The sequence below is a fragment of the Podarcis raffonei genome, chromosome 1 (genome assembly GCF_027172205.1).
Source record: "Podarcis raffonei isolate rPodRaf1 chromosome 1, rPodRaf1.pri, whole genome shotgun sequence".
In the NCBI taxonomy this organism is placed as follows: Eukaryota; Metazoa; Chordata; class Lepidosauria; order Squamata; family Lacertidae; genus Podarcis; species Podarcis raffonei.
The window spans coordinates 19952813-19980456 of NC_070602.1; the positions used below are offsets into that span (position 1 = coordinate 19952813).

Below are 27644 nucleotides of genomic sequence, written 5' to 3' on the forward strand. Positions count from 1 at the left end.
CACCTACCATGTATGACCATGCATTGCAGGGGGTTCGACTTGATGACCCCCAGGGTCTCCTTCCAACTCTACAACCCAAGATTTATCAAACCATTATCCAAGACTGTGGAACTCCCTCTGAACTGAGATTAGACAGGCTACCCTCCTTGCTGAACTTGAGAGCGCATGACTTAAGACTTTCTTGTTCCAGCAGGCATTTTAGGATTGTACTTGGTTCTATGATTAATTTGTACTGTTTTATTGACCCATTTTCTGTGGATTGATTTTATGTACACAGCTTAGAAATGTGAATAATTAAGCAGTATATAAATGTCTTAATAAGTCTACAGAATGATTACTAAAGTAATTACGAACCCAAAGGTTTTTTTTTCCTTTTTTAAAACAGACCTTTCTAAAGTGATTGTATGGTGACATCTAGAAATTCCTATTCTGAATTTTTTGGTGAATCAATTGAAGAAAAGCAGACTAGTTTGTGTTCTTCCTTGACTGCAAGGGGAGCTGTTGTCCAGAGTTGCCACTGCTATACACAAGCTCATGGGAATTGCTAAAGGAACTCTCTGGATTCTGACCTTTTGAATGGTGTCAAGAGTCAGGGACATGGATTTATCATATATCATTACAAATATTTTCCTTGATGGAAATTGTTAGCTGGCCTGCTATTGGCTGCCTTAATTTAATGGATAGATGGGATGGGAAACCACTGAATCTCCAGATATTCTTAGACAACAATTCCCATTAGTTCCAGCCTCCAATGCTAATGTTCAGGGATGATGGGAGCTATAGTCTAGCAATCTCTGGAATGCCACAAGCTTCCCTTTCCTGATTGAACACCTAGTCATCAACATTTTGCATTTGACTCATTAGCCTTCTTTTTACAGCCACTGATCATGCTGGTCTGGCAATTAGATCTCTGTTTTTAACCCCCAAACATACTTAGAGGCTACTTTATTTCATTTTCTCACAATTTTTTTTTAACCAAAGGAAATTAATATTAAATAATGTGTGTATGCTAATCTTTCATGCATCGGCTGGAAGACAAGAAGGTGATTTAGCACTGGCAGGCTCCTAAAACATCTTCTCAAATTAATATAATGGATTTTAACGTAACTTCTTTCACATATACCTGTATTGTAATGAAATTTCTGCTTATATTGCTATATAAGTGACAACACATATAGGAACCAGACAGGGAGAAGACTGAATATTATGTTTCGGGCAAAGTATTCATGACCTAGTTATCCAACCTTTCAATTTCAAAATCTGGATAACACTAAATGTATACCAAATCCATTTTTCTTCCTTGATGGTCAGAAAACCTACTGCAATTAGGTTTTTGTTTTTGTTTTTTTTAATCTATGCAGCACCTGAATTAAGAAACCTATGACAATTGAGACACTCATATCATTTATAACTGATGGATAAGAAAGGTTTACTTCATGATAAATTAGTCCTAGCATTCCTTCCACTTTGTCAAAATGAGGTGTTAAGAGAAACATCTTCAATATTCCTTGAAATACCAGGTGTGCACGCTCATTTTCCATTTTGACACAAAGTGGATTAGCCTCCCAAAATTTGTTTAAGATTCTAGCATTTGTAATGCAAAGAGTTAGAGGAATCAAAACACAGACGCATTATCATGATCATCAGTCTTCTTTTAATGGGTGAAACGCTGCATTGTCATTTTGTTTAGATTAATACATAACCACCCAATACAGAAAATGTTTAAGTTTCAGCTTGGAGTGGCCATCTGACCAGTTTTAACCAAGGGCAAATAAGGTAAGTTTAAAAATAAATAAAATAAACTATGTTACAACTTTCACCCAAATACAAGAAACAGTCAAGAAGCTTTCTTATTAGGAACTCTTAAAATACCTGGCAAGTCTCAAGAAATCCTCCAGAAGAGAGTGCTTGCATTTAGCAGGTAACTTTTAAAAAGTGTTTTACTAGTAAATGATTAGAAGCCACAAATATCTTACATTCAAATGAAATGCATACATGTCCCATCATATTTAGGTAAAATTTGATCAATGTCGTGCAAAACAGGGTTATCACATCTGTCCACTATAACCATTGCTAGTAAAGTTAGCCAGTTTAAATGAGTGTGAAAGTGTTAAAATAGATACTCATAAAACATCTTTCATGCCATAAAATACATACTTGTATTTTTGAAAGAAGTTTGGAGCTTCAAAAAGTTTGGACCACTCTGCCTTACTCAGCAAAATTTCATCTGTGATAGCAAGACCTGAATTATAAAAACACATTTCAGCCTTTTCATATATTATTTTCTTCATCGGAACAACAGTTTACTGAACACAAGGAGTTAAGAGCATATAAATGAAAATACAGCTACCCAATGAAAGCCAAATGAGTCAGACCATTAGCCTACCTAGGTCAGCAATGCCACCTCTGACTGCCTAGTAGCCCTCCAAGCCCTCCAGCCTCACCTGGAAATGATAGATCCTGAACCTGGAACCTTTTACATGCAAAGAAAGTGCTGTATCCCTGAGCTATCAGCCTGCCCCATATGGAGATAATTTTGAAAGTTTGTTCATAATTTAAGTTAGATGGTGGTATACAACTCTGTACTAAGAAATAACAAACTACAGTTTATTTAAAGTTTCAGACCAAAGCTTCTTTCTCTGCCTTGATCTTTCCAAATGGAAAAAATATATATATTTTAAATAGGAAGTGGTGGGAATTGAACCTGGGACATTATGAATGGTATCACTGAACTATTTACTTATTTATTCAAATTATTACCAGCCCTTCCATCCAAAGGAGCCCAAGGCAGCAAACAAATAAATACGTTTTTTAAACACCTCATTTATACGGGCTATGTACAAGTGGCGTTTAAACAAGTTTTGCTTATCGTGTTCAATTATGGCTAAAATAATTACGATACAACACCATCTTTCCAAGTACTAAAACTGTCTTAAGCGTCCTTTCTGACCAGCATTTTACCAGTGGAACAAGTTTCCAAGAACCCATTTTTTCCCCAGTATCTCCAAACTACCATATATTTATTCCCAGCTGCTGTAAGCAAAGAGAGTACTGGGCTACTGCAATACCCAGAAAAGCTGAAGCTGGATAAGAAGCCACACTTAAGAATTGCTGCTTTCCAATTAGTTTGGAAATGCTATTTCTAAAAGCCTTTACAATTAGAAAAAGCTACTAGATAAGCATTAGCACAATGCCTGGATCCAAACTATCAACACACACAAAATCTAAGGAGGGTTATTTTCATTCTTTCGGGAATAGATGTTCAGAATTCCTTACCTTGCTTAAATTCTTCAACCATCACCATACGTGTAGAAACGGACACATTGTAGGTAGAGTTCTGCTGGGGGTATGCTGGTGTAATTATAGGCATAAGATGGTACCTATCACTGGGGTTTACCTACATATAATAACAGCCAATCAGTTTTCTTCAATCACATTTAAGTTAAAAAATGTGGATCTGTCCATTGAAAAAAAAATCCCTATGTTATATACCACTAGTGACGTCTGTGAGGTAATTAATACTGGCAGCCTACTTCAAACTCAGGAAAAGTGACATATTTTTAAGAGCAGATTAATTATCTGTTTTCCAATTGCACCTTTACTGAATGCTAGCTTGTCTATAATTATGAAACTGGAGTGATACCTGACTGATACATGAAGAACTTTATTACCAGGCACACTACGGTTTGCAACCCTTTTGAAATATGTAGTGCATTTTTTTCCTGTAGTATATTAATTGTCATGAAGAGGCCAATTCAAAAAAGTAAAAATAAAAAACTAAGCACCCAACAGGATCAAATGTGTTTAACATATCCTTTATTTAGAACAGTATGTTTGATGAAGGAAGGAAATGTGCAGATGCATGTCAATACTTTTAAAGTTGTAATTATTTTAAGTTGAAACCCTACCATTTCCTTACATGGTTTTCTTTAGCTACTGGAGTACAAAGGACTTGTGTTACATACTGCTCATATGCCAAAGGATAACAAGGCAAAAAACAATCATAACATCTGATGTGGGCTTTTATTAAAGTAAACTTTTTATTGAAAACGAACTGTACAGTCTTCATATACACCAATTTTTGCTTGTGTTGGTCAACCAACAGGCTCCGATTCCACGCACTGTGTAGTCACAATTCTGATATCCAACTGGGTTTCAGCAAGCCCAGAACTCGATTGTGATAGCCACATTCAATAGGGAGAAAAATACCCTATTTTATAATACATGACGTGTAATTCTTGCAGGAGCCCAGGTGCAAGTAATCCTATAGTACTGCTGAAATTAAGGAGATGTGGCCCTAATCAGTGCCAGATAGAAGATTACTGGGAGTCCCATGAAAGTAACTTGAGTTTTCTAAAGGAAAAATGGGAAAAACTAATGGCAAAAAAGCTACTTACTATTCTTGGTTTGGTATAAACACCTGCCTACAGAATAGACACCTATGGCATAAGTGTACAGTACTGGCCCAACTTTCTATGGTCATCACAGAAATCATAGAGTGAATAAACGGATGCAATACCCAATTTAAGTATATACGTAACCCTCTGGTTACATAAACTTCGGGATGCTTGCACAGCAAACCTGGAAGTATTTTACTGGGTTTCGCCCCACGCACATGTGCAGAAGCAGTCTGCGCATGCGCAGAAGTGGTCCTCAGGTTGCGGACACCTCAGGATCCGACTGGACCTCTGGAACGGATCCTGTCCGCAACCGGAGTTACCACTGTATTCACATTTTTAAGACTGCATTTGGGGAATTTTACAGCAAAAAAGAGAAATCCCGAGGCCAAAAACGGGGGTGGGGGGAGCAGGCTTCAAGTAAAAACTTGGGACAAAATTAAGTGACAGCCTACATTTTACAGAGAAAGTATAGAAGTGCTGTAAAACTAACCAGTATTTGTATTTGTAACAAAGGTAGATTCCTTAGGGCTTAAGCAATTTGTTTTAAGCAGTTTGATCTTATAGGGGGAAAAAATAATACACTAACCCTTGGGTCCCATACAGGCAAATTAAGATTGCATTCTTCTGGCTGTTTCAATAGCACTGGATTTGGCCATTCCCTGTTTAGAGAGATTGTAGCACTGAGTAAGAAAAGCACTTATTTATAACAACAAGCAAGCATGTTTGAATGTGAGCCTTCATTTTATACACCAGACGCAGCATCAGACGAAGCTTTTTTCAAAGAAAACTGCCTAACCAGCTTTCTTAAAGAATGGATTTTGTTTTATTCCCTTCAATCCAAACAACTTTCATAGCACTTAACTGACAAATGCTTAAGGTTTGGTTTTTAGCCATTCATCTTCAAATGGATACACCTTTAGAGCACACTTCTTTAGGGCTATTATTATGCTAGAAATATTTATGGGGAACATTATTTTAACATTTGGAATCCATCTCATTCCTCATGTCCAGGATGGGTGACAACAGACAGCGGCAAGATACCAATAGTATGGACACTCCACATAATTTGGCAAAGGCATGTAGAATGTCTCCCTATAAATTGTGTCTTTGCTTAAGAAACCCCCTGCTACTTGGACACTGGTGTTATGTGCAAACTGATCCTAGGACTGATAGGAAGTATTTTTTTAAAAAAACGGTATCTTCAATGCGTCAGCTATTCTGTCCATAAAAAGTTATTTTTTTTAAGAAGCTAACCTTAATGCAAGTTTGAAGTGCCACTCTAGATTATACTCCACACACACTATGCTACCCATTTGTCTTAGGCCTTAGAAGTATTTGGAACAGGTTAAACAACCAGATTATTTATTGAAACCTTGTGTACCAATAGTGCATCGGTGCAATGTACATTTTAAATTTAGTATTCTTACAGGCACAGCTCCCCCAAACATATCAGTTTTTCCTAGAGAAACCATGCAGCAGCACATGAGCCAAGGTGCTACTATCAATCCAATTCAGCAAATTAACATTAGAAAAATCAAATCTTCAAAGGTTCCAAGAAGGTTTCAGATTATGGGCAGCTAGCATGTGTTGTGCAATGAACTCTGCACTTTTAATTTGAAATCTCATCTCTATATGAGAGCACATGCAGAAATTTGTTAATTCTTGTATATGGAAATAATTCCAGTTATGCAAAATATTTTTTGTGCTTTAGAAGACAGGCAGTTCACTTATCCCAAATATTCCCCTAAACATGTAGCACAATCACATCATACATGAACTGGCAAATGCTGTTCACGTTAAGAGTTCCCATTTTAACACACCAACCCATTCAGACTAGGTATGAATGCCGTCTGTGACCCTTTGCTCAATTAGCCCTAAAATGGATAGAGCCACACAAAAAGGCCAGAGCTCCACAAGAGCTCATGTGTTTAAGTGCCTCACATAATGTAAGTAGATGTTTTGCACAGAGGACTATAAAATAAAACCTGACAAGTGTATTGCAATTTCTCGGAAGGGTGATTAATATTCCTATGAGTACACTTGTTAACCTGATACCATCTGAAGGAATGTCATAGAAACAACACTAAAATTCAGGGTCTATAATAAATTTTATTTTAGTGTAATCTAAAAAGACATACCATTTAGAAAATACCAAGAAAAATTTATGTACAAGAGTTGATGCTATTGCATTTGGATAAAGCTGGCAAGTTCTTGCTACTAGCATAGCCCAGGAAACTCCACCAAGGAAACCTAGTATATTGGAATAGATGTTGTGCCCTGTTGTTGTAGAGATAAAAGACAAGACAACTTTAGTCACTTTCATTCAACTGGAAATAAGCATTTTTTTAAAATCCATTTTGTAAAACCCCACTTACGTTTAGCCCATAGTTTGATAGCTCTCAGTGTTAATCTGAAATTGTCAATATTTGGTACTAGATGGAGAATTTCATCGGTTACTCTGCAACCTAGAAAACAGAAACCATTTTTCCATCATGAATATTAAAGAAAAGACTTTAGACAAAACTGGAGAGTTTTGGGATTACTTTGCTTTTTTCAGAAGAGGGGTCTTTTTTAGCCTAATTATTTCTTAGCCTAACCAATACAAAGCTATGCACAATAAAGGTTCTCTCTTCAACAAGCACAACAAAAACATAAAATCACAATATAATATTGTGCTATACTATAGCCTGAAAGATGGTAATTCAGCATATACAATTGTCACAGTAAGGCATAGTTACAGCACCTCCACCATTCCATATCAATGAGAATTTATGCCTTTGTTAAGCCCTTGCTTGACTCCCATTGCAAATTATTGCACTACGTTATGTTATCTCAAATTGTTTGTGGGACTGGGATACACAGGGTTATATCTAGCCGTTTTGCTTAGCTGACAGTAAGGCTTCCATCAGTGGAACCGGGAGGGACACAGATATAGTAATAGGGGCGTGCAGGGGATCCCCAAGATTGCTTTCCTCTCAATTTCTCTGACAGCTGAGTGACAACTCTTAGATACAACCCAAACAGATTAAATGAACTGTCTGATTTAAACACAAATTCATATACTTTGTAACTGAACAAAATTAAGAGCTGAAATTGCATAGATTGATACGTATGTTTGCCTCAAGCCATATTAAGGAATGGGAAAACACACACACACACTTTTACATCAATCAACCTTAATTCTGTCTATGGTTAACATTGAACAGACTAATTATCTTTGCAAAGGAAGGTCAGCAGAATTCAGATTCTTGCAGTGTGCAACAATGTCATTAAAACTACCTCTAAACAGTGTTTTGACGGCCACTTTAACAATTATTACACTTTTAATTAATGTATGCTGAACAACTATTATGCAATACTGAAATATGCAGTATCTTCTGTTGCCACAGAAGATATTTGTATGAAGTTTCAAAAAAGCTATCTTCTCAATTATAAAAAAATACCAAATAAAATAATATAACTTACCATTAAGACTTCGTATGCATCTAATGTCTAAATTTTTAAGAAGACTATCATCTCGAAGGTCTAGGTCTTCAGGAATAGTCTGAAGTGCTAATCGGGCAAACAATATATCAATCTAAAATAAGCAAGAACAAAGAAGGGAAGTATGTTATCATTCCATTATTATGCTAGTCATTAAGTCTATGAACTGTTGTTGTTGGTTTTTGTTTTTTTTAAAGTCCATAAAATGTACTTTGTAGAGACAGTGCTACTTAGTTTCTCGGTTTGTATAGCCAGTGATTTCAGGATCACCTGCTTCTCTGGACACTGGATGCAAATTTAAACTGCTACATCATCACTGCTTTATAATTAATTATGAGACAGAAGAAAAAGAATCCTCATTTACCCCTCATAGTAAAGTAAGGATTTGCCAAGGACACAAGTTTGCATCATATTAATGAACTCAGGACTGCTGCCCTCCTTCCAATTACATTTCACCTGCCAAGCTCTCCCAGCTCCTTCAAACCCCACCCTTGCCTACCCATTACTCCCACCATGTCCCAATCCCCATCCCTTCACTGCTTGCCCAAAACTTCCCCTCCTCTAGCAGCTTACCCAAATCCTAAGGTCCTCCTGCTCTCATCACTTAGAGAAAAAAGGGGAAAGAAGAGGAAAGTCTTTCGCTCCTTCACCATGCTCTGCCGCCAACAGTCATGCATTTTGAAATGCACGCTTCCTACTGGTGGTGATGGACTAAGCAGAGAAAGACTTTCACACTCTATCACGGTAATAGTGACCACAGGGAGTGTGTGAAAGCCAGTCTGCTCACTTGCTCTACTTGACCACCTGCCTGTCGGCTCACTCGGCCAGGCTGCCCACCTGAACCCTGGAGTTCCCTTGACCTATTGTGCATGCATGAGACTAATGGTGGGGAGCAGCAGCAGCAGCAGCAGCAACACAAAAGGCAGCAGTTACCTGCAGCATGATCTTTTTCTTACAAAGGTATTACATAGCATGTAAGACATATTGTTGACAAATTGGGGAGCATTTTAGTGTGCAGCAACGGGAAGAATTTAATCAGCATTTAATCAGTAACATTCTCTCACTTCACGCTTGGCAACAGACCCGAAGCAAACATTTTGGGACTGCAATGAACTGTGAACGAGCTGCTACAGGCAGCAGCATCTTTCTGTGTGTGCTGGGGACTGTATATGTGGATGGGTCTGGACATTTTTATTCCAAGTGGGGTCAATTTTTATGCATCCTACTGCTTCAAGCTGCACAATAATAATATCTGAAATAGAATCTGAAATGGATGCCACAATTTCCCTGACTAAAGTAGCATTTTTTGAGCAGTCACTAAAAAACAAGTCACTGTTGCAAGGTATATGTCCCTTAAACGGAAACAACTGTTCATACAAATAACTTCCATGTGAGGATGGCCTCAGTGTGGACTACGTGACTAGATGGTGGACTATGTGAACAGATGGTGGTGCAAAAGCTGTATTAATTACTCTTACCTCTATTCCATCAAAACACAGTTTGATAACAGGAACAAATGCTTCTTCAACAGCCTGAAAAATAAATATTTTACAATGACTAGTACTCATACCTGATGTTCAACAGGAACTATTTAAGGGCCTGGCTAGGATAGCTTTTTTATTTCATTCAACTCTAATTCTACATCAACCAGAATTTACAACAGCAAGCAATTCTATCAGAAATTGGATTCAAATATAGAAATATAGAAATAGATATTACAATAACCTTCCAACATCACTGAAACATTATGCTTATTTAAAACAGCCTATAATCAACTCAGTTCTTAATGTACAATTATCGTAACGCTTTGGGGACTTATGTCTTTCTTTATACAGAGTAATTCACATACCCGTAGGTCTTTTACTTCTTCCTGTAGTTTCAGTTTTTCATAAAACGAGGTGAAAAAATCACTCCTGTCAACATGCCTTGGTGCAACACACAATGCATCAATATCAGCACCTAAAAGAAGCGTGAATAAACAGAGTTAGTTACCACATAAAGCCTACCAGAAAAGAGGCAACAGAGCAATGGTATCGTTTTGAACAGAAATTATTGCAGCACAGGATTCTTTCAAATACTGTACTTAAAAATGGTAATATCATATTGAAATACAGTCATACCTTGGTTGAGGAACGCCTTGCGACTCAAACTTTTTGGCTCCCAAATGCTGCAAACCTGGGAGTGAGTGTTCCGGTTTGTGAACATTCTTTGGAACCCAACGTCCGATGCGGCTTCCGATTGAGTGCAGGAAGCTCTTGCAGCCAATCAGAAGCCGCACCTTGGTTTTTGAATGATTTCAGAAGTCAAACAGACTTCCAGAATGGATTCCATTCGTCAACCAAGGTACGACTGTACATTCTTTCACTCAGTATGTACAGCAACTTCCACTTCAAGAAATCTACCATTTGAAATCAACCACCACAAGTATGATCCTCAACTTACAAAGGTATAATTGATAATGGAAATATAAGTTAAAACAAGGCTCAATTTAACTTAGTTGACTTATTGTTTTGCACTGGAGCTACGTTTGGAAAGCAGCAGTGTTTTTTTAATATAAGCAAATACAGTTCACAATTTTCAATAGTTTACATGAAACTAAAACGGAGCTTCAATGCTAGGCTTCTTATCTATACCAGAGGTAGCACAGCATGCGAGTTAAAAACTCTCATATCTCCTCACTCTTAATTTATTACCTGCTTGCAGCAGACACTGGTTGAGGATATCTTTATTATGGAGTGGCAATTAGACCATATTGCATTAAACATGAATGCAAATAAATTCATTCGTGTACCAGACAACTAACGATTACATAAAGTATACAATGGCCACCAAGAAAAGGCAGCCCCAACTCTACTCCTGACAAACAATAACATACCGTATTTTTCACCCTATAGGACGTACTTTTTTCCCTCCAAAAATGAAGGGGAAATGTGTGTGCGTCCTATGGGGCGAATGCAGGCTCCCAAGGCTTGCGGGCAGCAGCCTGCAGCCCGAAGCACGGGGCGCGCCCCGTGCTTCGCACAGATGTCTGCAAGCCTTCTGAGCCCGGCGGGAGTTCCCGCCGGGCTTGCAAGGCTTGTGGATAGCAGCCTGTTCTGGGGGCTGGGGTCGGGGGAAGCTCAGGCTTCCCCCGCCCCAGCCCCGCGGCTTGGGGGGGGGGATAAATTTTTTAAATTTATTCCCCCCCCCCAAAAAAAACTGAGGTGCGCCCTATGGGCCAGTGCGCCCTATAGGGCAAAAAATACAGTATACTGAAGGACTGTACCATCCTCTGTAGTTCTGATTGGCCTGAACTACACAAGGCAGAAATATACTTTTAATCTCATTGCCTTTCAAGGTGCAGGTGTGCTGTGGAAGGGCAGACAGAGAGCTCTGTTGCATTAATACCAACACCTACCCTGCCACCATCAAGTGTCAGGTCCCAGCATGCTTTTATTTTAGCATCAGATCCTAACAGTTTCTGTGTGTCTGCAGAGGCTTTAAATATTTAATCAGAATTTAATTCATTCTAAGTTCATTTTAAAAACGTATCTAATATTATACCAGCACTTATAGTAGCCCCCCACAAACACAAATGATTTGCTATCAAAATGTGTCCAACTGTGAGGAACATTCCCTCATCTTAAGATGAGCTCCTTTTGCTGTCCTAGGACTGCATTTCAGGAGTGGGATTCTACTGAACTGTGGTGGTGCAAAAACCATAATTTATTTCAATGTAATCACATTAAAATAATTAATTTTAATGGAATCACATTAAATGGTGTAGACAGAACTACCTATGGGACCGTTGTGCTTTGGAGGTACGGCTAGTCACAGAAACCAGTTGTTGCTATGATTGCTATGGTATAGCCCTTAGCCATCATCCTCTCCTAATCACATGTTTGTGTGAGGGCAAGTCTCCTGTCCAAGCAAGTCATTGATGTCACTTGCAGCAGAATCGTAAAAGGTTTTATAGGCTCTTTAGTGGATTTTTATACTTCTATTGGCTACCAACTAGGCACTAAGCAAACATATTTTATAAATGTATAAAATATTAGGTACATATTAGGGACACATTACCTTTTGTATGTACACCTAATCTATATGATCCAAATGTAAAAATTTTCCCTCCAACGTTTTCTATTACAGACTGTGGAAGATTCTAAAAGGGAGCAAACACAGGATTTGAATTTTTATAAGCAATGCAGAACCAGTGAAATAGCAGCACACTTCAAACTCTAGACGCTGGCTTCAAGCTTACTGATAGGAGCTTATTTCCGTTGTGGCACACTGATAAGAGGAAAGGGCAAAAAGTTAGCTAGTTATCACTGCTAAGCCACTATGAGAATTTGCTGTCACACCATTTGCAATAGCATCCTACTAGTTTTATCAACAGAAACAGTCAGTTGCTTAAGCTTGATGCAGCAGACACTCATTAAACTGCATATTCTACAAATCTAATTAAACATCATATTTCGCTGCTTAACAGCTAAGTATCAATGTATGCAAGACTGTGTTAAAGGATCACAAATAAAATAATCTTTCTCCCACTAATGTCAATTGCTAAATGCCAAATGCAGTGGCTTTAACATTCTGCTGAAGCTAAAGATACAAGTCTTAATGTACATCTACATGAATAAAGAAATTCATACCTTAATTTCACTGATTTCCCGTATCCATTCCTTTACTAGGTTATTTAGTTTCCCCAAAATTAGAATTCTGTTGATGGAACACATTCATAAATTACACACAATGAAGAAATTGGGTTAAGGCACTTAAACTCCCTATCACAGAAAAGGGAACTCAGAGTGTAGCAGAGGAGGAGAATGTTTCAAGTAATTTGTCAAAGCTAGTCCAGAAATTATTGATTTTATTTAATTTATATCCCACCATTTCTCAAAGGAATAGGGTGAGGCATACATGATCACATATATTCCTCACAGCAGCTGCCCAACAAGGATGGCAACCAGAAAAAAATGGCCTAACCTGCTCTTGTGCCTTTCACAGCAGCTTGAGCTGCAGAAACCCACCAGTGAAGCTTTCCAAGAAATGGAGATAACCACCAGCAGCTAACAGATGCAGAACTGAGTTAAAGACACAATAACAGGGGCCTTTTGGCATTGTACCTGCAAAGCAGATTAGCTGAGATAAGTGGCCCAAGGTCAACAAAAGTGTGTCATAGTTGAGCTAGTATTTGAACCAGGTCTTTCAAAACTTTATCAATTAAACCACTATTTCAAATTATAATTTAATAGATATTCGGAGGAAAGTATTTTCATCCGTGGAATATTTGGCACCTACTTTTATAGCCGGGTTCCATGCACAAATCCAAGAAGCTCAGTGGCTACAATACTGGCCAAAATAGTATTTGGAAGACAAGGGATCCAAATTACTAAGGCTTCCTTTTTTACCCCATCATATGCTGGCAGAGTGGGCAGGAGGGGACAATGACAGGGACGGGACATACCTGATATGGTCTGTTCACAAAATAATGCCTTCCTCCAAACATTAACTTAAGCAGCAAAATTCAGCACCTTATACAGCTCAAAGTCTTGCAGTATTTTATCTTTACTATAAAGATAAAACACCTATCCGGAATTTTGATAAATACTCAGCATTTCCCCAATTTTGTAACTGCTACTGAGTGAGAAGAGCATACAAGAACCCCCAAACCAAAATTACTGGATACAGTTAAGATTTCATTTATAAAATTTCACACAACTGCATCATTTTTAAATGCTCTATTCTTTCCCATTCCCAAGTCAATAGTTGTCTATTATTTCTTTTACTAGTAAACTCAGGTGGTGAATGCTGTTAGAATTGTAACCAGAATGTGACACTGAGAAACAAGAGGGAAATAAAAGCACACTTGGGTATTTGAGACTTTCGGAAGTACAATATATATGGGGGGGAAATGACAGGGCCACCCCTTTTCAACAACCCAAGGAGGACTAAACATGCTAAGTCACCACAGAATGTAGAGTGTCTGAAGGAAATTAAACATGGAACAGTAAATGGGAGGGAGAGGGGGGGCATGTGGAGAAGAAAGGTGGAATGTCCTTGGTTTAGGGGTAATGGTTGACTGGAACTCAGAACAGGAGCACTGCTTTCAGGAGGGATGATATGCTGCATCATTCTGTTGCAGTCCCACTTGTTGAAAATATTATGTACTACTATTTCTATGATACCCTCTCGCACAAATATTTGTGAGTACAAATCCCCCCTCCGTTTTGTAAGTGCCTTGGGGATTTCCACAGGAAGGAAAGGGAGGTTCCAAGCAGTAAGTAAAAGTAAAACATTTCAGGAGTGGTTTACAAAAATTAATGCAATTCCCACTTCACACTGCATACAGCTTAGAATAGATTATTGTGTTATTGACACATTGCTGACAAAGAAGGTAATCATGTCATTCACCTGTGCTATGCAATTCCTGGATGTTACCAGCATGACATGGAAGCTGGCTGTGCAGAAACAACTATGCTGCAACAATAACCCATCAATGAACACTAGACATTCCAGAAACTTGGATTCATGAACAAATTAAAAGACACACTTTAATGGAATATCGAGCTATTGTTTAGAATTGTATAGCATTTCTATTACTGGGACCTGAAATAATTTCAATGTTTTGTGATTCCATAACCCCAGTATGGATTGTCACCTCTCCACAGTATATTATGTATCAATAAATGTCTTATTTACCTGCGTTGCAGTTCCTCCTCCTCTTCGAAGACACCAAAGGGTTTTAGGGTTTCAATTAATTTCTGAGTAAGAACACAGTCAATCTCCTTGGGGGCAGCTAAACTGATAGGTGAGGTAATGCCATAATGCTTCTGTGGTTGCTGTGTCTGTTGTGATCCCTGGGTTGTAACTGGACTAATAAAGGTAAGTAAGACAAAATTAAGAGATGCAACATCAACAAATCCATTCATTGCAGTAAAAAATAATAATACAAAAAATGAAAGTGTTTACTTGGGCACATGTTCAGCTGTTTCTATACTATAAAAACATAGTTACTTAAATTGGTTTAACAACCTCTTAACAATATTCAACAACTCTGCTTTGTTCATAATCAGGGTAATTAAAATATGGTAAATAAGCAAACCTTCCAGATTAGTGAACACAGTACAAGAGTGTGGTCCTTTATATTGAGCTCTTTGACTATATGGAATTAAACTGACCTACTTTGTACAGTGACTGCAGACTCAGTCGTACAGTACCATTGCATGCTGTATGCATTTCACTCATGCAATTTCAACCATATGTAATTGAAGGTCATCTGGTTGAAATTCTGTAAGTTAAATGCAAACAAGACACGAGAGCTTAAAAGCACTTTCTGTGTCATTTCCACTTGGGGGACAAGGCCCTTTCTGTGTTCACACAGATATGGTTTCAAGGAGGCAGTTTGAGTACACTCATTTTTGTGTATACACGCCATCCCCAGAACATAACCCCTGTGTAAGATGTGATTACACTGTAACTGCAAACTGTTTAGAAAAACATGAAGCCTTAGAACATCAGAGTACCAAGCTGGATCAGGCCAATGGCCCATGTAGTCCAGCATCCTGTTCTCACAGTGGCCAACCTGATGCCTGTGGGAAACCTGCAAGCATGAACTGAATACAAGAACACTTCCCCCTCCTCAGTTTCCAGCAACTGGCACTCAGCCTATCTACCGTATTTTTCGCTCCATTGGACGCACCGGACCACAGGAGGGGGAGAACAGGGAATTTTTTTTTTCTTGTTCTCCCCCTCTAAAACAAGGTGCGTTCAAGGTACATTCACCAGAGCTTGTGGGGCTGGCGAGGGGGGGAAGCGCTGCTTTCCCCCCCCCCAGCCTCAAAGATCCCTGAAGCCTTTGGAGCGCAGCGCCCCGCTGCCCTGCAGAGGCTGTGCGCGCAGCCGTCCCCAAGCTAGAGCAGCGAGATGGAGGGCTCCGTCTCGCTGTTCTGGCTTGGGAACAGCCTTGCTAGCTTCTGCAGGACAGCGGGGTGAAGGCACCCTGCTGCCCTGGAGAGGCTGTGCGCGCAGCCATCCCCAAGCTAGAGCAGCGAGACGGAGCGCTCCACAGTGCTCCGTCTTCCTGTTCTGGCTTTGGGCTTAGCGGCGCAGCCTGCATTCGCTCTATAGGACGCACACACATTTCCCCTAATTTTTGGAGGGGAAAATGTGCGTCCTATAGAACGAAAAATACGGTAATCCTGCATCCTGGTTCCCCAGAGACCACCCATATGCCTTGTTTACAAACAGAACACAAGGGCAGTAATCCTCTCCTGCACTGCTCCCCAAAAACTTGTATTAGGAGGCACGCTTCCTCTGAACCTGGAGGTAGTAGTTAACTCTCATGACTAGTAGTCATCCCAGATGAGCGGGAGAATTTGGAAGTAGTAGGAGGGAAAATAAGAAAATTTGATAGGAGGAAAAGGAAAAGGGAAGTAGATAAAATATTAACATTTACGGGGTCCATTTGGGTATGGGAGAAGCGGAGAAGGGAGTTTTCTCCTGGCCTCTCTCCCCTTACCAAAATGTGGTATTATGATAAAATGGCCCCGTTAAGGGAGCTCATCCCAAAGGAGGTAGGGGATAAATTAAAGGAGATCACAACTGAGGAGATGGAGAAGAGCTGGGGAACAGAAGGTATGATGGAACAGGATTGTGGTACTTGGAATAAGATTCATTGGTTACGGAAAAGACAAATTTCCTCTCTGCTAAATTATTATTAGGAATTATTACACCCTTCAAAGAATTAGTGAAAGGATATAGGACAGATAGAGCTAGAATAGTTTCAAAATTTTATAACGTGTTATTAGACAAAGAGAAAGGAAAGTTTGAAATAATATTGGAAGCTAGATATTCAGGAACAGATTTTAGATGAAGATCGGGACAGAATCTTTTGGCAACCACCCTTTGTTGCGACCTCTAGGGTAATCCAGGAACAAGGGTTGAAGTTGGTACAAAAATGGTATTACACACCTGTAAGGTTATATCATATTACAAAATCTGGAAGTAAGAATTGTTGGAGGAAATGTGGAGTGATGTGAACGTACAGTCGTATGTGGTAGGATTGTCTGTTAGTTAATGAATTCTGGAAACAGATTGGTATAGAAATATCGGGAATTGTGGGTAGGAAGGTAGAAATATTTAAATTAATGGTTCTTATTAGCCTGAGTAGCACCAAGTTAGAAACAAAAGAGGAATGTAAATGGGTAAAATTGATGGTAATTACAGCCAGACAGATTATAGTGGGTAACTGGAAAAATGCAGAAGACCTAGGGGTGAACCAATGGAGGGAAAAAATGAAAAAATATTATAATCTTAGAATATCTAACTGTGAAGATACATAAAATGAAAGGGTTTAAGGGCAGTGAGAAGGAGTCGTCGGTGATGTGTACTATTTGCAGTGGCGGGCAGGTTGTAGAGTGATTTATGGCGGTGACCCCCCCCCCGATCTACAACTATGGGCAATCCCCCCCAAAGCTCTACAACTTTGGACAATCCCCCCTTTTTTGTAGTCCAAAAGAAAAAAATAGGGTTATACATGGGGGCATGTTATACAAGAAAAAATACGGTACTTTTGTATGTCCCACTTCTCTCACCAGTCAGTCATTGGATGAACCAGTGTTTACTGATGAAGAAAATTCTAGTATCAACTGTTCTGTGGGAAATATTGTAGGTAAAAGAGGAAGGCAGCTGAAGACTATCTTAAGGCATGACACAAGATGGGACTTTTGCTCCACTACTCACAGGACCATGCACTTCAACTGTCCTGTGATAGATACCAGCGGAGAGGCAAAGAAGACTGAGCTCAAGGTAGCTTAGCTATGAACCGCCCTCTCACCTTTACACAGCTAGTCTACGTGCCCTGTGAGAAAGATTCCGACAACTTTTTACATGCAGATATTGCTTTCTGTGATTTCTAAAAAGGTACTCTAATGTAACTTACAAGTCACCTTAGAAGGATCTGTATCTTTTAAAGGCAATATATAACGAATTGTAATGAATACTCTATCCACTTTCTCCATTCCATACATAATTCTATAAATCTCAATCATATTCCCACTTCCTCTAAAGTATTAAGTTCCATAGGTTAGTTGTTCCACTCTGCTGATAACTTTGTCTGCTCCTTTCAACACCTTCTTGAAATGCGGCAACCGGAACTGTACACAGTATTCCAAACATGCTTACACTATAATTTTGTATAAAGGCATACATATGTGTTGTAATTTCCATCCCTTTCTCAATGATCCCTAGCAGACAATATTTTCAATAATTCAACTGAAAGAAAAACACTTGAAGAGAAAGTTAGCACACATCACTTAAGGTTACTAGGATAAACCCCCATCTGTGAACTTTCTGAAGAAAACCATATACAGTCATACCTCAGGTTACAGACGCTTCAGGTTGCGTTTTTTGGGGGGTTATGGACCGCCGAAACCCAGAAGTACTGGAACGGGTTACTTCCGGGTTTTGGCGGTTGTGCATGCACAGAAGCGCCAAATCGCGCTTTGCACATGCACAAAAGTGCCGAATCGCAACCCATGTGTGCGCAGACGCGCACGGATCACGTTCGCAACCCAAGCGTCCACTGTAGATATTAGTCAGTGCAATTGTAATAATGGGCTCAGCTGAAATCAGGAACAGGCTTCAGGAATAATCACTCCTTGCTCCTTGCTTTCTTCTCCTTTCCTCTCTTCTTAACAGAGATTTCCCATCACTATTTCTAACAACACTGGACTCCAGCCTACGCAACGCAAGCTCATTTTATTTCTATTCTAGAATAGCTGAGATTTTCATTGTTTCTATATTTATATCATTTATAAAGGTGTTAGTGCTAAAGTAGGGACTATTTACTTATCTAGATACATCCAGCTCAAAGCAACATCTCTGCAGCACTGTGCCAAGTAGCCAGAGTCTAAGTGAAATCACATATATTGGGAGCACCCTGGAGAGTCCTAGTGGCCTGCAAAGAGACCTACCCCAGAGCCCAAGGGGCAGTGGGGCTTGTTGAGGCTGCTCAGCCTCCCTGCCTAATAGCTGATGTGTGGGGTAGAGGAGCAGTTGCTGCTTCCCTGTGCGTCAGCTGAGCAGCCTCAACAATGCTCTGGCTCACACAGAGGTTCCCTTCAGGTTCTGAGGAGGGTCACCTCACAAGCCAGGACTCCTCTCCAGGGTGCTCTCCATTTCTACATTCCAATTTCGAGTTCCAGGCACCATGTGTGTATGTGCGGTCACACACAAACAGACTGTGCATAAATGGGGAGTTGCCTGTACTTGTTTTTGCTTCAAGGGACTAACATGGCCTCACCTCTGGAAAGCATTATCTAAAGTTCTACGCTACCATATCCTGAATTACCAACATTGATGCTCCATATGAATACTGGAAGCTGCCTTATACAGAGACAGATCATTGGTCTATTTAGCTCAGTACTGTCTACAATGACCCCTACCAGTTCCCCAGGTTTTCAAACTGAGGGCTCTAAGCTCTTTCTGGAAGTGCTGGTGATTGAACCTGGGACCTCCTGCATGCAAGGCTATGACCCTTCTTCAGTCATCATTATCAGTGTAGTGTTAACACAAGAAAAGTATCACAGCAAACCAACGTATTCCGCAGTTGATAGGCCATTAAAAACAAAAACAATCTGGACATCAGGCCATAATGAGGAGTATTAGCTATGTGATCAAACCAAACATACCAACACACAGTTGACTAATTTTTACTCAGAGTAAACCCACTGAAACTTAATCCTGGTGATTCATTTCAGACGGTGACCTCTTTAGTAAATATTGGACATTTAATACTTTCATTTTGATTACATTTTTTTTGAATGCCAGTTATCCAGATTAGCCATGGTAAATGCCAAACCATCAGAGATCACTAATACTGGCTAACCATTTTAATGCTCAAGGACCTCTACTGAATACAGAACAATCCACAGCCAGTTTAACCTAGAAGTACATCCTACTGACTTCAATGAAATTTGCTCACCAGTAACTGTGTTCAGGATTACAACCTTAGATCCATTATTTCAATGTAAAAGTTTTTTGGGAATCAAATCCTTTTTCCGCATTGCAACTCAATATAGTTCTGAATTTACCATATCCTTTTTCTCTATAGTCTCTACCACAAGTTTATGATCGTGCCTGCTTACTAGTTCCCAGTTCTTTGCCCAGCTCCCACAAAGGTTTGAAACACAGCAATATGAGAAGCCTTAATAAGAAGCTATACTGTAAAATAAACTATGGGGTACTGCATATAATAATTCTCTTGGATCAAAAATATAGGAACTAGAGGGATATGGAGCCAGGAACTAAACTAAACTCAGCTCCATGTGTCTACGGTATACTAAACTGGAGAAGAGAAACAACCATTTAAAAATAATTATAATATACAGTGGAACCTCGGGTTGCGGACGTAATCCGTGACAGAGGCATGTCCACAACCCACAGCGTTCGCAAGCTGAAGCGCCGTGTCTACGCAGGCGGCATTTGGTGCTTCAGCGCATGCGCGAAGTGCGATTTAGCGCCTCTACACATGCGGCGAAACCCAGAAGTAACCCGTTCCGGTACTTCCGGGTTTCCCACGGTCTGCAACCCTAAAACACGTATCCCGAAGCAAACATAACATGAGGTATGACTGTAATTACTAGTACTGTGGGGATTTGGGGGGGAATTTCCAGTTTGCATTTGTGATGCCCCCAAAGTGATCTAATTTAGCAAGTTTATTTTACTTGCAGTCAGTAAACAAAGCTAAAAACTTTGACACTGTAAAACATGTCTAATACTGCATCTGCAACTAGCATCCACTTGTTACAAATTAACATATGCTATTGATAAAACTCTGCAAAAAAATTTCTGTACATCATTGTTTGTTGTACAACATGCACATACATTGTTGACGAATTGTACTTATGAAGCTCTGCCCCACAAGATATTCAAAATGGCTTAAATTCCATTACAAGCCAGAAATGAAGAATTTATTTTCCATATAATCTAGTAATAAAAAACACTATAACCGTCACTAGACTTGTGTATTTGTGTGACAAGTCAAAAAATAAGCCAGTTGACCTATCATATGTTTTCAAAGCATCATCTTCATTAGAACTAAAATGATACTGCTATGAAGAGAGACGTAAACTGAGTGGGCCCAGCCTGATTTCTGTCATTTTCAGCAAACAAACATCCTAAATAAGCCTTTCCTGAGAGGCCCCAATTCTCAGGAGAGGTTTTTATTATGAAGATTAAATGATTTTTATCCAGCCCTGTCTCTAAAAGAAGCAAAGGGTGGAAAACAATGATGCATAAAAAAACCCCCAAAGCCAATCATTATTACAACTAATATTTTCAAAGCTTCCAGAAATAAAATCTTTCAACGTCTTTGGGAGTTACAAGGCAATGGAAAAACCCTATTTTACATATGGCCATACTTTCATACTAAATATGAATTAAACACACTTTAATCATCAACAAGTTCTATAGTAGAAAACAAATTAAACCACTCTCATCAGTGATCCAATTTTTTTCACTCAACCCTACCACAAAGGGAGGGTTTTTCTCTCTGACCATACATTACACATCCCAATATAAGCTGAGCTGAGGCTAAGGCTACAGTAAAACTAATTATAATATGGTTAAATCAATTCCACAAACAATACAAAGACACTAAAATCAGATGTTTAAGCACCATGCAGAAACTATGGATTCTCCCTTCAAAATACATAGTGTACTACCCCTTTAATCAATTGCATTTGATTCTAAAATTCAAACCAAACAAACTAAAATTTCCCCAAAAGATTCTAAGTCCGCAATATACTTCCACAAAGTGCAAAGCTTACTTACTGAGTGAGAAGGGAGCTAATCACTGTTACAACCCAAACAACCTTTCCTCCAGTTCCAGTGCAGAAGAAACAGACAGCACTAGTTTATCTTTTCTGATCCTTATGGTTTTATTAATCAAGGACACAACCATAATGAAAGCTTTCAATCCTACTTCCCTTTTATGTATTCTGTCAGTACTGGGAAAACAGTTTTAAAGTTCCTTCACCCCATGTTGCCTTGTTATGGCACTCAAAGATCTAAACAAAACATTGAAAAGCACCACTATGCTCCATCCCAAAGAGCCTTCAACCTTAAAAACAATGGAAAAAAGAGAAATAAAAATTCCAATGAAGTATTATTTGATGCTCAGCAACCTTTTTAAAAACATTAAGATTATATTTCTTAAACTGTATCTTACATACACGTACTCGCAAACACATTTTTGTTATCGTCTCTACTGCTTCCCTTTTGTCTTATGCAATATATAATAATTTTGCTAAATACTAGCAAATTCATCAACCTTCATAAGCAGTTTGCAGTACGTTGCGGAAGGGATGCTGTTAGAAAAAAGGGGAAATCCTACTTTGTACATGCTGATGGGTATTACAGGTACTGGATCCAAGTCCATCAAACACCAGTCCTCTAGAGCAGATGGGGGGGGGGGAGAAGGAGAAGAGAGGGAGGGAAATTCCATAGTGTAAGCAGAAGTCCTCGTGGAAAAAGGTTCTGTGGGGAATGCAGAAGTTGGAAAGCCCAGGTAGATCAGCTTGTTCTGGAGTAAGGCTCCATGTAGCCTTGCAGTACCAGGAGTTACTTTTACTTTATTGAATTCTATTATTTTGATGAATTTGTTTTTCTTTGCTTTATTTATACACTATTGTGTTTGATATTAGTGACCACAATGTTGGTTTTTTAAATGCTATTGTGATTATTGTGAGCCACACTGAGCTCAAGATTTGTTGATGGAAAAGCGGAATACAAATATTGTATCAAATTAAAAACCAGTCTCCACACTTATATCATGTATTAAGTTTTTGAAAGAACCCTCAATTTCTCTCACTTAACTGAGCTCATAAGGGTTTGGATATAGCCTGATCCTCAAAAGTATGTATAGCTCTTTATTTTTCTAAAGTGGTCTTCTCAAATACAATTATGATGTTGGCAAACAGGCAGATTAAACTTTACAGTATTTCATTGTAAGTTATTCATCTGCTGCAGGCAATGGTCAAAATTAGCCAGGCATATTTTGCAGCTGGCTATCAACCACATGTGACCAAGTAAAGATGCCTGGGCATCAGGATAGCACCTCACACCTCCACCACCTGGAGGTGCATGCCTAGGGATCACAGTTTTCACACACTAAGACCCCATCCTATAGAATTCAGTTATATTTTATCTGCACAATCAGAATGAATTCCAGGAACCAAACTGCTTTTTCTGTGCAGCCTGAGCAGAAGCAGCCACAATTAAGAAAAAGAGGTAGAAATAGGCCAATACGTATGTGGACTGTCCCTGGATCAAGTGACGACTCTTCTTAAAGTTCTCAAAGTTCTTAAGTTAGCTCAAGGTTGTCTGATGTTTAATTCATAATCAACCACAATCAATCATTTGAAAAATAAGACTTTAGAGCCACCTTACCCCACAATGGCAACTATACATTCCCTTTTGGTTTAAAGAGCCATTTGGCGCCTAGCTTATATATCTGAGTTTCTAACACTGGCTGCAGGGGATAGCCTCTTAAATTTTTCAAAATTAATTGTTAATGAAAAATACATGAAACAAATCCATATTAGAAAAGAGGGAATGTGTTCATTATCATCACCTCAAGTCACCAACTAATTTTTCATTCAGGATCTTACAACTTTGTTAAACTAGTTTTTGCAAGACATTCAGAAAGGAATCTGAAACAACTGTTCCCAAAAACAATTTAAAAAACCTATTACATACATTTCACAAACATATACCCACTATTAAGAATTGTCAAGGATTATTTACCTAACATACTCAGAACTATGGCAAAGTTCACAATGAAAACAAACGTTTATTTTGTAGACTCTCCAGGGGTTTCTGCAGTAGAATGCAACTAGAACGCACAGTTCAACCCCCAGCAAACATTGTGAATCAGAAAAGAGCTGTACACAAAATTATAAATGTAGACTTTGGCTGTGCACATACCATGCATTTAAAAAATATACCCCCCCTACACCCTGGGAACTGCAATTTGTTCAGCATGCTGGGAATTGCAGCTCTGGGACTGGGAGCAGAACTACAGTTCCCAGAATTCTTTTCTGGGGTGTGTGTTGTGCTTTGGATGGGTTTTAAACATATGGTGTGCGCACAGTGCCAGTTACCCCAAATCCAATTTGTTTTGATAAAAAAATGCGTTCACGAGCATGACAATGCCTCACAAGGAACACGGTGCAACCAAACGAGTGCCAACACATTTACATAGAAATGTATAGCGAGATGTTCAGCGGCCAACAGAAAACCTCTAGTTGGAGAGAAAACAAAGGAGGACGGGGTGTGGGTGAGGCTAAGGCCTCAAAATAAGCTGGCCCTCTCCAGGTATTACTCAACAGAGGCGTGCAACTTTAAAAAGCTGCAGGTGTGCTTCAGGCAAGATCTCCTAAGCAGCACAGGATTTTTCGTTCGCGTTGCAATTCCCGCCAGCCCCCCTCCCCCCTTTCAAATAACGTGTGGCGGGGATGCGGGGAGGAAGGTGGGCAGGGATTTCGCAACATCGGCGGGAGGGAGGCGGCGATGGAGCTCCCAGCAGTTGGTTGGCAGACTTTTGCCACCATCCGGCTGATTCCGGCGCGCGGCGGGGCCTGCGCACCTCCCCAGATAGGCCTCGGCGCCCGCGAGACGCCGCACATGCGTCCTCTCTCTCCCCCACAAAACGGTCACCCCCCACAAGGCCTGAGAAAGCGGCAAGAGGGCCGAGTGTGAGGCGAGGCGTGAAACGCCCGCCGCCACTTGTTGTGGGGCTACGGCTGAGGGTCGTAGGCTCCGCCGAGGCCGCCCCTCCTCCCCCGAAGTTCTGCGCCAGGGCAAAAAAAGGGGGGGAGCGAGAGGAACGAGGCCCTCAGGCGCCGAAACACACACACAGAGAGAGAGCGTGGGAAGGGAGAGGATTTGTGCGCCAAGGGAAAAGAGGGCCGACGAGGCGGGTTCAAACGGAGGGCCTACACGGCGAGGAGGGGAAGCCGTAGGTCCCGGAAGCGCTCGCTCAGGTTGCCTCCGAAGTCCCCTGCCAGGCTTCCCGGGGCTTGTTCCACCGCCCCCCCTCACGCCAGACCCGGCCTCCACTTACAACGGCATCGTCTCTCCGGCTGTGGGTTAAGCGCCGCCACCTCTTCCCCGGAACAGTCACTCTTCCTGCCCCTGGGAAGCGGGCGACGCGAGCATGATACGGGCCTGGCTCGGGCCCTCTGGCCGAGGGGGGAGAGCCGCTTGCTAGGCCTGGTGGCCGCCGCCGCTGTTGTTGCTGCTGCCGCCGCCGCTTCCTCTAGTCCTTCCTCTTCCCCTCCGGCCTCCTAACATGGCGCCCAGGCGCTACCACAGCAACGTTCTGGGGCGAGGGAGGGGAGGGGGAGCAGAGGCGTGCAGGGCCAGTTGGCGCGCTGACGCAACGGCGGCGCCCGCCCTGCGTCGTGAGAGGTGCACTCCCGCGCATGCGCCAGGTCTTTGCGTTGGCTGGCGGGAAGTGTAGTCCTTGCAGGAAGGCGAGTTCGAACTTTTGAAAGCTGCCAACGGCTGGCGCGGCTGCTGCGCAGGCGCCAGAGGAAAGGACTCGCTTGGTGGCGCGCAGTTCGCAGTTAACCCGTCCTTTGCTGTTTGCCTTTCCTAAGCGGCAAACAGGAGGAGATCCATCTACTACGCGCTCGGAGACGTTTGCATTCTGGTGTAATTCCTTGCGAGCCACTACGCCGGCTTAGCGCATAATTATCACTCATTTAATCCACTTTATAGGAGGACCGTTAAAAGTTTGTAAACGATAGGATTGCTGCAGTGCCGGATTTATGTATGAGCTAAACAAGCTATAGCTTAGGGCCCCTCTCTCTTGCCCCCCCCCCCAATTTCACTATTAATATACTTTTTCTTAATTGTATTTCATTCTTAATTGTATTTCAGTTCAACAATTGCTTTGATAAAATACATATTTTGTTATGTGCAAATGTCTTTAGATACCTATTAGGTCCATAAATTACCAAAAAAGCATATATTCAACACAAAAGTGACAATTTCTTGTTGACAAAGGACAGCTGGACATACCGTATTTTTCGCTCTATAACACGCACCCGACCATAACACGCACGTAGTTTTTAGAGGAGGAAAATCCGTAGGCATGCCACCCGTAGGCATTCCCTCCATAACACGCACAGACATTTCCCCTTACTTTCTAGGAGGAAAAAAGTGAGTGTTATGGTGCAAAAAATACGGTATAAAGGGCCCCCTTACCTTCAGTAGCTGAGGGCCTCATCAAACCTAAATCCGGCCTTGGATTGTTGCCTGATGAAGACAAAACCATGAAAAACAGGGTCACATCCGCTCTACATTTACAGCACCTGGCTCCCCCCCCCCAATTCCTGGGAACTGTAGTTTAGCCCTCACAGAGAGTTCCCAGCACCATTAAGCTACAGTTCCCAGGGGACATTTCTTGTAGGTGGCCACCAGGTTTGCACACATCTCAGGAGGTATATGGTCCCACTCCTCTGCAGATCCTCTCCAAGTCACTAAGATTTTGAGGCTGATGTGTACCTACTCGAACCTTCAGCTCCCTCCACAGATTTTTCAATGGAATTAAGGTCTGGAGACTGGCCACTCCAGGACCTTAATGTGCTTCTTCTTGAGCCACTCCTTTGTTACCTTGGCCGTGTGTTTTGGGTCATTGTCATGCTAGAATACCCATCCTCGACCCATTTTCAATGCCCTGGCGGAAGGAAGGAGGTGCTCACCCAAGAATTGACGATACATGGTCCCGTCTATCATCCCTTCGATGCAGTGAAGGTGTCCTGTCCCCTTAGCAGAAAAACACCCCAAAGCATAATATGTCCCCCTCCATGTTTGATGGTAGGGAAGGTGTCCTTGGGGTCGTAGGCAGCATTCGTCCTCCAAACACAGCGAGTTGAATTGATGCCAAAGAGCTTGATTTTTGTCTCATCTGACCACAACACTTTCACCCACTTCTCTGGGTCATTCAGATGTGCATTGGCAAACTGCAGATGGGCCTGTACACCTGCTGTCTTGAGGAAGGGGACCTTGCGGGCTCTGCAAGTTCTCAGTCCTTCACAGCGTAGTGTGTTACCAACTGTTTTCATGGTGACTATGGTCCCAGCTGCCCTGAGATCATTGACAAGTTCCCCCCGTGTAGTTCTGGGCTGTTTTATCACCGTTCTACTGATCATTGCAACTCCACGAAATGAGATCTTGCATGGAGCCCGAGACCGAGGGAGGTTGATAGTTATTTTTTGTGTTTCTTCCATTTGCGAATTATTGCATCAGCTGTTGTCACCTTCTCACCAAGCTGCTTGGCAATAGTCTTATAGCCCAGTCCAGCCTTGTGCAGGTCTACAATCTGGTCCCTGACATCTGCTGGATTGATTGCTTCTGTTGACAGGTGTCTTTTGTACCAGTACTGTAACAAGCTGGGATTACAGGCAAGACCTCTCCCTTATAGCAGGTGCTTCTAATCTCAGCTCGTTACATACAGTGAAGATACCAGGTAGCCTGACATCTGGCTGGTTGATAGGGGATCAAATACATGTACTTATTTCACTCATTATAATGCACATCAATCTCTGACTTTTGTCTTCTGGGTTTCTGGGGGTTTTCCTGTTGTTATTCTGTTTCTCACAGCTACAATAAACCTACCATTACAATTATGGACTGGTCATTTCTTTGTCAGAGGGCAAAAGGGGAAAAATTTAGCAGGGGATCAAATACTTTCCCCCCCTCACTGTAAGA

At 40.8% G+C, this 27644-nt stretch overlaps 1 protein-coding gene across 2 annotated transcripts in view; it reads right to left on the reverse strand.

The window, feature by feature from the left end:
- Positions 1-25259, reverse strand: part of PAPOLA (poly(A) polymerase alpha) — a 42753-nt gene extending 17494 nt beyond the window's left edge. For both annotated transcript variants that reach the window (XM_053375621.1, XM_053375611.1), the window contains exons 1-12: positions 24991-25259; positions 14565-14738; positions 12515-12581; positions 11943-12024; positions 9733-9842; positions 9362-9415; positions 7866-7977; positions 6776-6865; positions 6539-6677; positions 4987-5059; positions 3277-3397; positions 2158-2242 (exon numbers count right to left, since the gene is read on the reverse strand). In XM_053375621.1, the coding sequence (XP_053231596.1) occupies positions 2158-2242; positions 3277-3397; positions 4987-5059; positions 6539-6677; positions 6776-6865; positions 7866-7977; positions 9362-9415; positions 9733-9842; positions 11943-12024; positions 12515-12581; positions 14565-14738; positions 24991-24998 (1115 nt within the window). In that variant the 5' untranslated portion in view covers positions 24999-25259. The remainder of the gene's footprint in view (positions 1-2157; positions 2243-3276; positions 3398-4986; positions 5060-6538; positions 6678-6775; positions 6866-7865; positions 7978-9361; positions 9416-9732; positions 9843-11942; positions 12025-12514; positions 12582-14564; positions 14739-24990) is intronic.
- Positions 25260-27644: the final 2385 nt, after the last annotated feature.